The sequence below is a fragment of the Pomacea canaliculata genome, linkage group LG5 (genome assembly GCF_003073045.1).
Source record: "Pomacea canaliculata isolate SZHN2017 linkage group LG5, ASM307304v1, whole genome shotgun sequence".
NCBI classification, from domain to species: domain Eukaryota; kingdom Metazoa; phylum Mollusca; class Gastropoda; order Architaenioglossa; family Ampullariidae; genus Pomacea; species Pomacea canaliculata.
The window spans coordinates 24,749,892-24,765,154 of record NC_037594.1 but is presented as its reverse complement, the minus strand read 5'-3'; the positions used below and the strand labels follow the sequence as shown (position 1 = coordinate 24,765,154).

At 37.2% G+C, this 15,263-nt stretch overlaps 1 protein-coding gene across 1 annotated transcript; it reads left to right on the top strand.

The window, feature by feature from the left end:
• The first annotated feature begins 167 nt into the window (after window positions 1-167).
• Window positions 168-15,179, top strand: LOC112564993 (Hermansky-Pudlak syndrome 1 protein homolog). The gene is made up of 16 exons (XM_025240200.1): window positions 168-333; window positions 1,226-1,378; window positions 2,031-2,152; window positions 3,774-3,882; window positions 4,062-4,213; window positions 5,723-5,936; window positions 6,983-7,397; window positions 7,864-8,024; window positions 8,508-8,735; window positions 8,899-9,063; window positions 9,427-9,539; window positions 10,397-10,603; window positions 11,478-11,610; window positions 12,410-12,523; window positions 13,012-13,094; window positions 13,553-15,179. The coding sequence occupies exons 1-16, from the start codon at window positions 223-225 to the stop codon at window positions 13,728-13,730; spliced, it is 2,658 nt and encodes an 885-aa protein (XP_025095985.1). The 5' UTR covers window positions 168-222; the 3' UTR covers window positions 13,731-15,179.
• The last annotated feature ends 84 nt before the right edge of the window (window positions 15,180-15,263 follow it).

The window sequence follows — 15,263 nt, the reverse complement described above, 5'->3', positions numbered from 1 at the left end:
TTCTTGAGTTTCGAAATTTATCACAAAGCACACAATCCATGCAGCTAAAATATTTAATTTTAAGATTAAAATTCTTTTTAAACAATATGATATTTAGTCTACGCGATGTGTAGTTCTGCTAAGTGTGAAACGGCGGCGCATAAACTGATAACGCAAAATAAGCACGTGAGGCATGCAGACGACAAGTCCTAGAAAAAACACGCATACACCTACAAAGCAACAATGAAGTGCTTTCTTGTTATGAATCTTTTGAATGATCCGATATTTGTTGATTTTGACCCAAAGTTTGCGGCCTTCATCAACAAAAGAGCTGCAGACTTGGAAATGCAGGAGGTCATTAGACTGGCATTTTAATTTTGTGCAGTAGTGATCGAAGTATTAAAAAACGATAACAAGAGTATTTTGCATTATGTAACTTGAAGAGTCAGAAACCTTACGAAGATTTAACTTTTTTGTTATATTCGCATACGATGTATTGCAAAAGTAATTGCATGTTCATGTTTAATATTGACGGTAGAATGTTGGTTGAATATGAAATGCCGCATTTACATGGGATTGTGTTTTATATTTTAAGTTGATATTATTTGTATCTAACCTTGATAATCATAAAACTTAAGGGATTATAATTTTAAAATTTTACACCCACTTCAGGTGTTCTGAAATCAACCCATGCATTTTCTTCAAGAAAATAAAACAAAACACATGCCAGTGAAAGGTTGAAATAACAACAGTTGCAGGCAGAAAGAATGTCATGTATAGAACCTGGGAGGTGCATTTATAACTGAAAAAAGACCCAAGCATCATTTGTGTATCTGCTTAGCTCTAAATCATGGGGGTGGTCGTAATTAGGGATGGAATTAAAAAAAAGTAAGAAAAATGCATGTATATAATAGTTGAAAGTTAAGCAGTAGACATTTGCTTGTAAGCAACATGACATAATACATTTTATCTCACAGGGGCAAAGCTGTTATAATTTAACCAAAGCGGTGGCTATTTCTTAACAAGCATCTTAAATCAAAACTAAACATTAAAAAAATGCGTTTTTCCGAGGACAATTTTCAATGGGGTCCCTTCAACGATAAAAATTGAAGGGGTCTTTAGCCTTAGCAGAAGCCCTGATTAAATGTTTTTCCCACACAACGATTATTTTTATGATGATTATTTTAATCCATAACAGTAAGACATAGCTGCATATCTAATCATGATATTTTCTTATTATGAAAAGAGCCCGGCATCAAATACAAGTCATGTGGACACAGCTATCATCATGCAGTTGTTTTCACCATTAGTTCTTTCTCAGTCTCCACTGTCCAGCCAGCTCCAGAATCCCTGCACACATATATTGTGTCCAAATGGATTGCTCATTGTATTTAAAAAGGTGTGTTGTTCAGTAAGCACTTTTACAGTTAATGTTAGTTTGTTAGTTGAAAGGTTGATATGTTGCACACTGCTAAAGCATATCTTACTTTGTTAACCATGTCTTTTATGCACTGTAGATGATTTTTAAGAACAAACAATTGATTAAGGTACATGATACCGTTAGTTTCTGTTCATTGAGAACTTCCACTGGTCTCAACACAACATAACCTTGTAAGGTTTATATCACACTTCACCGTCCTGTCAAGCCAGCTTTGTTTTCAAGAGTTAGTGCCTAAAAGAATGTTAAGATGAAAATACTGTCTGAGGGTGCAGTTCTTGTGTATAAAGCATATATATATAGTGAGTGGCTTTCTTGCTGCTTATAGGAAGTCCATTGACACAACAGTTATCACCTGTCACCAGTCAGGGAGGGATTGGCTTTCCTGGGTTCAGATCTTGTCTTGGGCATGCTGTTCTTTATCCGCATGTGGCACTTTCATTACTGGCTCACCATAAAACAACAGCTACCTCCCATGGGAGTAACCGCCCACTTTCTCCATAAACATATTTATACAAGCAGCAATATTTTTATCTTATCTGAAGAACACTTTAAGTCCCAGTTTGTGTTTCTGTTTAGTTTATAACCTATAAATTTAAAATGCCTGTTACAGGTTGATGATGTGCAGTACATTGCAATCAATGGAGATGGATCTGAAACTGTGGAATTTTTACAGAGGAAAATTGCTGTTTTCGTTAGATTGAGCAGATTTCTTTTTGGTCCCATCTACACAGAGTATGTAATTAATAAAACTTTTGTTCTTTTATTTTACCTAGAATGTTCATATTCATCACCATCCTTTATTACATCAGCTGTCTGATAAAAACTTCAGTCAGTTATTGGCTGTTAATGGCCAGTAATGGCTTGTTTTAGATAATCTAGGTCTAAGACAGTAAATAACTAAGAAGCATAATTCTCCTTTTAGCAACTCATGATCTGGGGTCTGAAGTCCCAGGTTTCTTTGACTTTATTTTTGCATTAGATCTTTACTTTTTATCTTTACAGACCCACCTACCCACACCATGCATTGGAGTTAGGATCTTTCATTTAGATCAGTGTCCTATGGCAACATCCGATTAGCATTTTGCAGTTCTCTTAGTATTGTGCATAAATCAGAAAAGGGGGTTGAGCATGTGTTCATGGCTTAGCTGACTTTCACTCTGAGCATCTTCTACATGAGTTTTAGCTTTATTGACAACGATAAAGAAAAAAAAATGAAAGAAAAGTTCTGAATTTGATAAAGTCATTTTCACAGTTGCCTACTCTTACTGAAATAATAATTTTAGTGGGTAGTTAGTGGGCAGCAAACAGAGCCCCAGACTAAAAGATGCAATCTCTGACATAAAGACAAATCCAATTGTGACACCACCCCTCCATGAGCTGCTTTAGTTGCCTGTTCATGCCCCCACTAACTACAAAGTGGCCTCTCTTTTAGCATTCACTCCAGGTTTTTTCCTCAGGATGTCAGCCTATATGTTCAATACCTTATCAAGACTGCTGGTCTTTCTGATCTGCTGATTTCCTGCTGTGCCATCTATCAGACAGTATAAGTTGAGGCTTCACTCTTTTTCTGTCTCTAGTCCCAGCATCTGGAATTCTTTACCGCCACCACTTTACACAAGTACCACCTTTGATATTTTCACTAGGTAAAGGGTAAAGGACATCCACTAACATTTTTAATAGCTTACTGGAGAGTGAGGTACTAAAGATCTCACTTTTCTTGGGGCCATTGGCAATCTTGTCTCCGTTTCTGCCTTACTTCTCAAACCCTCTGTGGAATTGGGTACTCATTCCTCACAAATGGGTTGATTAGGGGAAGTTTGCTGCATGCTGTGTGTGTACTTACATGTGTGAAAGATATTGGTAAGCTGTTTATGTCAAAGCACATTGAGCTTCCTCCCAAATGCTTTTATGGGGATGATTATTATTGGCAAATACCATTTGTAAGAGGAAACTCCAGACCAAAAACCCTGGCCGAATAAATTCATCAGCAGTAAGAGGCATCATCCTATTTGACAAGGGCACCTAGGCAGCCAAATCCCTCAAATCTCAATAGCAGAGCAGATTCATAAGCACAGAGAATGGCTTCAGATGAAACGTTCCAGTCAAATGTTGAGCAGAGCACACGTATTAGCCCAGAAAGGCAAAGATTTGGTGAGGAAGAAACTATGAATAAAATCTTCAGCCACTGAAGATGGAAGACACCAGCCAACATAACCATGCAGTTAATGCTTGATCAGCCACAAATTCTCATTGCCCTACAGGAAGCACATGTGCAGCATAGAAAAATGAATATTAAGTAAATTTTACAGAAACTGTTTTACATGCTAACTTGATTTCATTCTTATTTATAAAGAGCGTACAGTTCACCTGTTGAGGAGAAGGAAGCACGATGGAATTTTTTGAAAAGTCTTCTCAAAACATGGATGCATTTGGCTTCTTCAGACCAAACATTTCTTGCGGAGGTAAGACCATTTGTTACAAGTTGTTACATATTATAAAAATAGTGAATGACATAAAAGGTAACTTACAAATTTTGCAAGTATTGTGTGTTTAGAAAGCATATTGTTTGAAGTAGTGTTGAAAAGACAATATTGTATTTATGGAAACTGACTAGAGAAATGCTGATTCTTTTGACTGGCAGGCTTTAGAAAGACTGCATGTTAACCAAATGGTGAGTGAGAAATGTGTGGAACTTCTAGAAAGAGCAGTCCGGAAGGTTCAAGTCTCTTCTGACCATCCAACCCAGCATGCATTTCTGCTTGTAAATACCAAGCTTCTTGCACTCTATTCTAAGTAAGTGAACAGTTCAAAATGTCTGATGGTAGCTTGTTAAGCAATATTTCTACTTTGTACTGTACCAGATGACATGACTGTGTAGAGTTATCCTGACTAGCTACCTCAATTCAAGCTGTCCATTCCCAATTGATCAGCAATGACCAATGAACGGGGAGAACGCAGACTCAACCAACTCACCTCTCATCCTGCCCCCTCTAGCCCAGAGTTCACCTCTCCAGTTTTTTAGCCTGGCTGAAGACATTAAGATGTGTTTCAGCTACCTCATTTCTGTGGTCTCTTGGATATTTGCAGTGTGCTGTCCATGAAGTGCGGTTAAGTCTCCTGCTATCTAACATATGGCTGCAGTACCAACTGTCTGTCCTGCTCAACATTTCCTTGTGAAGTTTGCCAGTAAAAGGAGGGTGCGGGTGGTCGTGAATCGCGGCAGGAAACTAAACGCCTAGGCCTATTGTATGCTCTTATCTTATCTTCAGCCTGAGTCTCAGAGATTTAGGCTCTTCCACAGACCCTTCCTGCATGCAGTTTTGGGCTGATGGTTCAGTATTACTTCTTACATACCCAAAGTTTGGGCAGAATAGGTTGCCCGAAATGGATCCTCAAGAGGTCCCCTTGCACCCACTAGAACAAAAACCCCATGATACAGTTAGGTTACAAGATCTGGTGTGTGCTTTGCATTTTTATTTTGAAAGATCCACTTCCCACAGGAGGGGCAGATTGCATCTGTTTCTACTATTGCATGAGACATAAGGTGCAGACATTTGCTACCTGGATAAAATCAGTAATTTTGGCAGCCTAGGTGGTTCTGTCACCCTGAGCAGATCCCTAGCTCAGGCCAAAGGCCCATGAGGTTCGAGCTGTAGCAACTAGCCTTGCTTGCTCTTTCAGCCATTTTTACTGGTTACCTCCCACCTCTTATTTATTCTTCATATAGTCGTGTCATCTGGTACAGTACGATGAAGAAATATAATTTTTCATGGTAAAATTCCTTTCTATGAGTACCTACTAGACTACTAGAGGATATGACTGCTAGTTCCCTTCTGCCTCCCTGCTGTGGGACTCTGTTCAGTCTGATCAAAAGCTGGAGAGGTGAACTTTGCAGGCTAGAAGGGGTGGAATTGGGGTTGAGTTGGTTGAGTTTGTGTTCTCCCATTCATTAGTCATTGGCCAATCAGGAATGGACAGCTGGAATTGAGGTAGCTAGTCGGGATAACTCCACATAGTCATGTTATCTTGAAGAAAGGAATTTTACCATGAAAAAGGGTATGTTTTTTATGATTAGAGTATACATTCAAAGGGAAAACTAATGTAGATTAAGAATGAAGTACTGTGTGCATATATGTGTGCATTATTTAGTCCTCCAGACAAGAGTAATGTAGCTGTAAGAGCCTCACTTTTATTTTAGACTTTTATTAAGTTGCTTTGAATATTGATTTGAAAAACTGTTCCTGAAGTTTTGCATAGCCATTAAAATTCAGATTTCAGAGGAAATGCTTACTTTTTTCTTAGGCGGGGTTCCTTTGAGCTTCAGCCTGCAGACATCCTTTTGACCATCTTGCTTGCACAAGACATTTTTCCTTCAACAGACAAATTGGAAGATTTGATGGCTTTGGCTCCATCATATCCTGCTCATGAACGGCAACACCAACCACGAAAATCCACTCGACAGTCTATGCCACTTGTTCCAGCAGATGGTGATAAGAGTGAAGATGGCGAAGAAGAGGTAGAAATTTATTTCACAGAAATGAGTATTCACTACCACTGAAAGTATGCACTATATATACTTTTTTAATCAGTTACTATTGTTGATATGAAAAAAATAATTCACGATCTTTCTAATATATTGACAATGACAATTTTTTATTAATGAGAGGTAAAAATAAGCAAGAAGATGCTTTTTTCCATTTAGTTCTTGCCCTTTGCAGGGAAAGAATGAACTAAGTAATTAAGTACTATAAGAATAATTAGTAAATACACATACGCTAAGAAATCAAAGGAGAGGGGAAGGTGAATATATACAAAAGTGGGGTTGAAAAAAAACCCAACAAAAACCCCCCAGATACTTACCAGGGTCCTAGAGTTGGGAGGTATCTCTTGAGGCCACATCTAATTCTCTTGCAAATATTTTAGTAATTGGCATTGAAGGCAGTTCAGGGAGTCTAGTTGCTTAAGATGCTATTCCATAGCACACTCCCTGGATATTTTTGACTAGATTTAAAAAGGTCTATTCTGCGAATGGGAGTGTTTAGTCCTGGATTAGTTTGAGAGTAATTGAATGAGAATAGCTTTTTTTTTATCCCTTTCCCACATACATCCTACACCTCCATATTGTGAAAATATAGGTGGAGACACTTCTGCCACAAAGCATTAACAAGAACATTTCTATAGTTTTCCTTTTTGAGAGTGAATGAAATGCCCACTTCCCCCATGGCCTCTGAAGTTAAAATGTGATGTAAAGGAGAGAGTTGACTGTGTTTTCAAGTATCATGCCTGAGATATAGTGAATCTTTGATACTCACCACCACATAAGATCTTTTCTGTTGGTCTTTCTTTGTAGATCTTCAGATGAAAGTATCATTCACAACAATTTAAGAGATTTGATTCTGAGCATTTTGTCTTTGATCAAGGATCCTCACATCTGAAAAAATAACAATGGAAATGTTTTTATTTTGTAGAATTTTTAAATTACAAAGCAGGTTTCTTATAGACTACTTCTGTCCTGTTTCTAGGCAGGAGAGAAATTCTTTCACAGTTTTATTACAATTTCAGTATCACAGTGCCCCAACCACTCCATCGGATAATAGGTCCCACACTCCACACACTGACAAAGATGCAAGATCACCAGTTCCCAGTGATGTGGCTGCTGCTGCTGTAGTTAGATCTGCTGCTGCACTTTTGGCAGGGAAGGTTTGGAAAGAAGTTGGGACATCTGATGATGATATGGATGAGAGATCTGCCATGCCTTCTGGAAAGAATGTCCCCATTGTTGCTGCAGTCATAAACTCTGCTGCTGCTTTTTCGGATGGGGATAGTGACAAAGAAGAAAGAAACCCTAACAGAGTTGCTGCAAGTGGGAACAATGAGAGTATCAGAGATGCTAATGGAGACACACATATGATGACAGATGTGACAAGTCATAAGTCTGCTTCCTTAGAAAACAAGGGGTCTCATGGTAGCTCAGTGGGTAAGTTTTGGTTTCACGTCATCATTGTACTACTAATAATGAGGATAATAATAATAAATATTAAGAAATGCAAAATTTGTAAAGTGCATACTCACACTCCCAAGGAGTATGCTCCTAGCGCTTAGGAACAAGAACGAAACATGGACAGCATATGAGGGACAGGAAAACAAATAAATAGGATATGAGCTTTAAAAGAATAAACAACTTAGTAAATGAAGAATAAAATCAAAAACAGAAAAACACAAAGAGGAACAAAATAACAAGAACAAGAACTGAGAGTAACATGATATTGCAAAAGGAAGGGTGTGAAAAAGGACTAGCATTATGGGAAAGGTTGTTAGGAGTCATGTTTATGGAAGAGGTGTGTTTTCAGTGCATGTTTAAAGGATTCAATAGTGGGTAGGTGGCGGATATGAAAAGGGAGAGAGTTCCATGTCGGTGCTTTAGAACATTTTTCTGCTTTCAGTGGAGACTGATGCTGGCTATCCTTCCCTATCTCCCCATAACTACACCACTTTTCCAACCAAATTTGGGACATCATATTCTCAGCAAGAAAGTCTTCTCAGGAGTTCACATTATCTTCCTGAAGAGAGGCAAAGAAGCAACAGTAGCAGTCATGGCTCTGTGGTAAATACTCTCAACAAATATCAAAGCTAAAGAAGAAAGATCCGTTGCTGAACCTTATCATAAAATAAATCATCATAAAATATTGCTAAGAAAGTAAACACATGTAAAAGTAGATACACAGAATTGATTCTTTACAATATTGGAGTAAGAAAAAAAAAGTGATTTGGTATAGAGCTGTTGAATTTCAGCTTTATATGTTAACCCTGTTCACTTCATTAAATGTTCAATAATTTCCTGTAATATTGGTAGTGTATGCTACTAGTTATTTTTGTTTGTTGTTTTTTTGTAATAACAATGCTGTCTTATGACCTAATGGTGGCAAGTCTCTAAAAAGTAGACAGTACTTCACTCCTTTTGCAAAACATGAATGTGTTAAGAAGTAAATAAATAAAATCAAACTTGTTTTGCAAAACACAGATATATATTAATAAGTAAATAAGATCATGGTTTTTTTCAAATAATCCTTGTTATCTCCATGTCTAGCCCTACACTGAACAGAGCTCATCAATTCCGGAGGAAACAACAACCGCAGGGAGTGGATCTCATAGTGGCAGAGAGCATTCAGCTCAAACAAGTGCAATTGGTACCACAGACAGGGCAACTTACTGGCCCCATACAGTATTTTTGCAGACTGCCTTATCCCTGTATGCACCTCACACTCTGCATTGTGCCCAGATTTTGCCTGGCATCATTCTAGTTGTAGTTTCACAGGTGAGCGCACACATGGACTGTGAAGGTACATGGGTGATGTTTATGAATATATTGATTTATAGCTATACAATAAAATGTACATATTTTTTTAATATCTTACTTTTTAAATTTAAGAACACCATGTCTATTTTCCTTGTAATAGTTTTTGGTGTCTATGTTTCAGAATAGCCGACACACTATGGCAGACCCCTTGTCACAAGTGCATGGCATTATACAGGATGTGATGCAGGGTCGCAGAGAGAAACTGAATCATTCTCAAAGTCTTCATGTCTATGATGTTATTCTGTCTCTCTTGAACAAAGTGCACCAGTGGGTCAAAAAAACTGTGGTCAGTGACTATGTTTTGTTAGTAACTGTGACATTACTGTGGAATGGCCATTGATAAAAGTGACCACATCTTTATTAGTGAAAAGCAGGTTTACTCATCCAGACTCAGAGCAGTGTTTATTTCCGCATTTTAAAAATTTGGATACATAAAATGACTGCAGTAATGCATAATCTTAAGGACATTGCTATCATTTTAGGTACACATTTATTTATGTTTGCAGAAGCTCTGTATTAACACTTTTATATTAGATTAAACAGAAAATACTTTAATGTAAATTGGAAAACCTAAAACAGTCTGCATTTACATTGTGGCACAAAGACCTGCATTTTCCCAGTCCCAGGATATATGCTGATTTGTTTTCAGGGAAGGATGAAAACTGTGAGCAGTGATCTACAGGCTCGTTGGGAAAGAGAAGAGATGAAGACTAGATTTGTCAGATACTTGGAACAAGAAACCAACTTACCTCTTCCGCCTGAGTAAGTAGATGTGCTGTCATTTTGAATGACATTGTGGACACTTGCTTTTCAGAAATATATAAAAAAATCTTTCCTCTCTCTTTTTTAATTGTATGTATACACAATTAATGTTTCCAAACTAGTTTTTCATGATTTGAGATACAGCTGGTATCATCAGTGTTAATATATAGTGATCCTCTAACTTCTGCTTAAACTTATAAAACTCATGTATGAAAGTAAGTACATGAATATTTTGAATGTTGCGTTTAAGAGTTTAACATTTGTGTGAATGGTCAGTTTTTTGATCACCTTTTGTGTAAGAACTCTTGATGGAAGAAACCTGAGTACCCTTCAGGGTTAGTTTGCTTCCAGTTGTTCCCCTTGGTTCTAACACATGGAATTAAACATCTTCCCAAATATTTAAGGAAATAAAAAGTGAAAATGAGTCTGCTTACCACATGTTTAATGTTAAATAAAAGATAATTAGATTGAGAAGTAGTGAGGTAGCATAGAGGAGGAATGGTGTAACAAAAAGGCATATCTGTTACTAAAGCTCCTCACCCAGACAATCTAACAAAAAGTCATTGAAAACAGTAATAGGGTAATGATCAGTGCAAGATACTATTTTCCACCAAATCTGGGAAAATACACACCTGTTCTTAAGATACCTTCCTAGAAGCACTACCGTTCATACAAAGAGGTCAGCAACACAGAAGTCAGGATTGTGTAATGATACATTGACCTCAAAACCTCAGCCAACGGAACATGTTAATTAGGCATATTTATATACAAATGTGACATCACGATTTTGACTCGTTAGTTGTATAATAAATAAGGTTGCTGCTTACTATCACAATCTTTCCTTTTCTTTTGCATAGTTTAGATTCCGCACTGACTGAATTTCAAAAACGCTTGAAAGACCTTTTCCAGCAGCTGTTTCTGCTTCCATCATCAGCATCTAGTGATCATAGCCTGTTTGTTAGTCGATCCATTGTGTCCAAAATGAAAGTCTATATTCAAGAGGAGCTGATGGACTACCGTGATTACTTGAGTGTCAAAGCCCAGCGCAACATCACTATGACTTCGTATCCTTGATGCCTCAAAGGTCCACAGTTCTCCCATTTTTGATATTTTTGTTCAGATTTCTTTGTGAAAGCTTTTTTTGTGTCATTACTGAGAATTGTAAAACAGTAAACATTGTTTTCTGCCTTTAAAATAATGACTGATTAGTAGCCTGTAGAACAAAGTGAAGAATTTTGAGTATGTCATAGCTGCTATTTGACAGTAATGGTACACTTAAAATTCAGCTGTATATCTATATGTTTTATTTATACTTAAAAGTACTTTTTTTAACCCTTATAGCACAATGAGCCACAATCATGGCCTTACTAGGGAAGTATGATGGGTCACAAACATGGCCCTGCTCAATGACCCAAGGAAAGCTCTCCGTTTGGTTGTGCCCTGGGTGCTTTGAAAGATAACATAGGTGAACTGCACCTTGTGTAAATATGATGTGTAAATAGCTTTCTTTGTGTTTTAGACAAGTTAGAACAATATGTGGACATGTACAGGATTTTTATATGAAACTGTATGTACAATGAATGTGGTTGACATGTGATCTGTGAATTTTCTTGGATTATTGCTGAGTAAAGGTAGGCAATTTTCATTGCTTTTATTGCAAGGTTCAAGCTCTGTACTTTCCAAAAATTTATAGGATTCTTGGTCTTATGTTTACCTAAGAGCAGCAATAATAAAAGCAAACATCACCCACTCTTGTCTTCACAGTCTTCAGTTATAAGCCATTATCTTTGTACATATTATATGCATTGCTATAAGGGTTAAATTTTACAGAGTACCAGGAACTTTCCCATGATGCTGTTTGCAAAAAACTGTTACATATTTTTTATTACTGGATTCTGTCTCTGTAGTTTTTCTTGACAGTACTTAACTCTTTACCAGATATCTAGATGATTTCCCAGGTCTCGTACATTTCATTTATGTTGATCGGCACTATCATCAGATGATGGCACCATCCCTCAACATCATTTCAGACCAAGGCAAGATGGATGCTACAGTCTTTTTCAAGGAAAAGGTGCCTTATATATATATATTTTTAGAATTACCTCCTATAAATAAAATCTAGGCCTGAGTAGACCAGATATTACCATGCAGATCCAGGATTTTGTTGACCCTCCCCTCTCAGTTTCCATCTAACCCCTCAGTATTATAAATTTCAGGTTAAGTGGTTGTGAAAATGGATTTAAAAACAGAAATAGTGGAATAACGAAGTATTTTAATGTCTCTGTGATCATTTCATTCCAAGTATTTTTTATACTATACTATCTTATAGTGATTTATTACAATGTTTAGATGGAAATCGAGCTGGAATTTAATTGTAACATTCTTTTGTAAGATAAACATTAAAAGTTGTTTCCAATGTAGAGGGGCAGCTGGTAGCCTGACAGTGAATTACATTTAGACGGAAGATGCACATTGGCACCAAAAAGTGTGCTTGATGATGATTAGTTAGGGTTAACAGTGCTAATTAAAGCAGGCCTACAGAAGCATTGCAGAAAATTTAGCCCTTCAGGGCGTATATAAGGGCAGAGCTGAGATGGGACAATAGACTGCTGGAGATCTGATCAGCGACATGACAGCTGCCACTCAGGACTTGATGCTGAAACTTGATGTAGAGGGATGCAGATGTGACATTAAGCCCAATCAATTAAGGAAAAGGCAACAGCTGGCTTTCTTCGTGCATCTGGTTGAATGTGTGGGAGAAAATTTACTTCTCTCACCATGCTCGGTTGGGCCGAGATACTTCTCATAGAAATTATTTTTTTTTGCATTGAAGAAATCTCAACTGATCACTTTGTAATGTCTGATAACAGATTTGGAACATGTTCAGCTATATGATGAAGAAGCTACAAAAGGGATACACTACAGTTCTGATGCGAGATGGCGACTTTTATTTCTCTTACTTTATTTGGTTTGAAGACAGAAATGTGAGTATAACTACAGAAGCTCATCTTGACTGGTAGTCAACTTAGTTTTGCAGTATAAATGTTGTAGTGATTATGAAGACAGAATGAAAATTGTTTCCATATTCTTTTTTGTGATTTTTATTTCTCAAAGGCGTGCACACTTAAAAAGTCTGCACATGAAACCCAGTGTTGCTTAATTCCTGTGTTTTTTTTGTTTTGTTTCTCATTTGGCTTTGCAGTGCTCTGTGTCAGTAGTAATATTTTACTATAAGTAATCATCAGTTTTTAAAATATTGTCACCATGCATGTGCACATACCTGTGTGAACATGTTTGTATGGACATGGACATGTGTCAGAGATAGAAATCATGATAACACCTGAAGAAAGGGATAAGCAGTCTTTTATATGATTCTCTTTGGCACATGCACCATACGTCCATCTTATCTCTCAATTTCTCATATATACACATATGCTATGATGACACTTATCAAAGCATGTTTATCATGCAGGGAAACCCACTGCCTGTACAGGAGCCTTATAAACCAACACCAGACACACCAATTCCTGGAATATTACCAGGATCTTTCTACAGGTAATGATGCAAAAACATAGGTACCATTAAATCAAACTGATGTCACCTGACACAAACGCAGCGTTACTTAAATGGAGCTTTCATATTGATGTATAGTTTTATTGTTAGATTCTAAACATGGTTAAAGCAGAAGCATCTTAGCTGCTGGTTGTACAATTATTAATTTTTACTTCAGTTATATATGTACATGTGCCCATCTTTATCTGCATTCAAACACTTCCAGAATGCAGCCTGCTTTTAAACTTGTTATTTAGCTACTTCTTCTGCACGAATCTTACATGCATCCTTTTATTTTCTTAGTATTTTTAATTTTGTGGTATGCTAGGAAGTTTGAGTTTTGTTTCTGAAAACAGCTAAAGAGGTGGCAGTTTTGTGACACATTCCTGACTAAAAGAAACATTTCATTGAACATTACTAGAGAACATGAATTATTATGTTTCCTTTTTCTGTGTTTCCAGGCGTTTGGTGAGACAGTGTTTCCCTCTCAATACAGATGGGGATCCACACTGCCATGAGATGTTTATGATGCACATTGGACTAGTTACACCACAGTATGTCGCCATGCACTGCCGAAGGCTTGCAAAAAAATTATGGGAGATGTCAGGGGAAGCCTTCACATCTGTTAATCTTCTTTGATTTCTAGAAAAATGATGTATTTTATACACTGGTTGAAGGAGGCAGATTTTGTGGTACTTTGTCTTTTCTGACATCATCCTTGTGTTGGACTTGTGATTGTGTGTTTTTGTGAAATCATGCATTTGGAATGTGGTGCCTTTTCCATTTTGATGGCTTTGGTTCCTTTTTGATATGTGTCATGGAGTGCAAAATCTGCTACACACCTACATCATTTTGCTCTGTCATCACCTTATTTAGGCATCACACTACCTTCTGTCATTTGTGAAGGCCCTTGAGTTTGTCCAAAAGGAAGAATAAGGTGCTGTATATATATTATTTTTTTATTATTTTATATTTTAGAGTTATATGTGCCTTTGCCTAACAGGCTGAGGGGGATGAACTGTTAATGTCATGGATGCATTTTGACATCAGTGATGAATCTTGAAGTCTATATTCGACTTTGCTGCGTTTTTATGATTTTTATCACTAATGATTTATTATTCTCCACTTAACAACAGTGCAGACTGATCGGATATATTTTCCACTCTTTGTTTGCTTCAGTGAATCATCTACCTTCTGCTGTTGACTGTAATTTAAGTAGTTAACATTCTTATCTAGTTCTTGGTTTCTGCAGATTTTTCCAAAAATGTCTTTGCCATTTAATCTGTAGTGACCACCTATTTCTATCAGTTCTCAGCAAAAATATTCACATTGTTCTTCATTTTAGATCATTGACTGTGATGTGTACAGTGTAATGCACTAACCTGTTCGCCGGGATAATGTGCTACACAGGGGATCTTTATTATTATTAAGAGCTCAGAAAATGTTTTTAGACAGCAAGGGAAAATGAATTTGTGACTTAAGATTGGAAGCAGAAAAATGTGATCAGGTTACCTAGATTTGTGATCTCGCCACCCGTAAGCAAGATTGTGTTTGTGATCAATACCACATACAAACCAGTGAAATATATGTTTGGCGTCATGCCATTAATGGACAATTCAATGTTAAATTACATGTATTGATATGTGACAAGACTTATGTACCTGAGACTGTTCATATCTTAGAGTGGTTTCAGCAAAGCTACTTTCTCAACCAGTGTGAGTGGTGGGTGGGTATAATGTCTGCATGTTTGGTGGGAGTTGGCACACATACATTTGAATGAGAGAACGAGATGGACATGCGCAAGCATTTCAGACTGAGAAATGTTGCCCAGTGTAACTGTTTAATAAAATATTCAGCAATCTAGGCCTTTTAACAGTCACATATATCTGTAAGCTGTAGGCTAAATTGAGTTTACTTCATTCCTTTTAGAAAAGGTCAAGGTCATTCCCTTACCTTTTTATGTTGGGGGGGGGGACATTGGCATTGAAGATGCAGGTCTTACTGCAGAAGGATAATGCTCGGGAGTTGCAGATAGGGTGTAGGCTGTTGAAAGCATACCTGGCTTTGTTGATGCGGCTTTTGATTTCATCATCCACTCCATCCTTGTTGACAATGCTTCCCAGATACGTGAAGGGGTCTGTTTCCAGGATGTTCTCTCCTTGAAGTTGGATT

Bases quoted from the DNA above. Each gene is read 5' to 3' on its own strand.
- LOC112564993 (XM_025240200.1), top strand. From the start codon at position 223: ATGAAGTGCTTTCTTGTTATGAATCTTTTGAATGATCCGATATTTGTT. The intron at 334-1,225 runs GTCATTAGACTG...TATTATGAAAAG, and splicing joins CAGACTTGGAAATGCAGGAG to AGCCCGGCATCAAATACAAG. The intron at 11,611-12,409 runs GTGCCTTATATA...GTCTGATAACAG, and splicing joins CAGTCTTTTTCAAGGAAAAG to ATTTGGAACATGTTCAGCTA.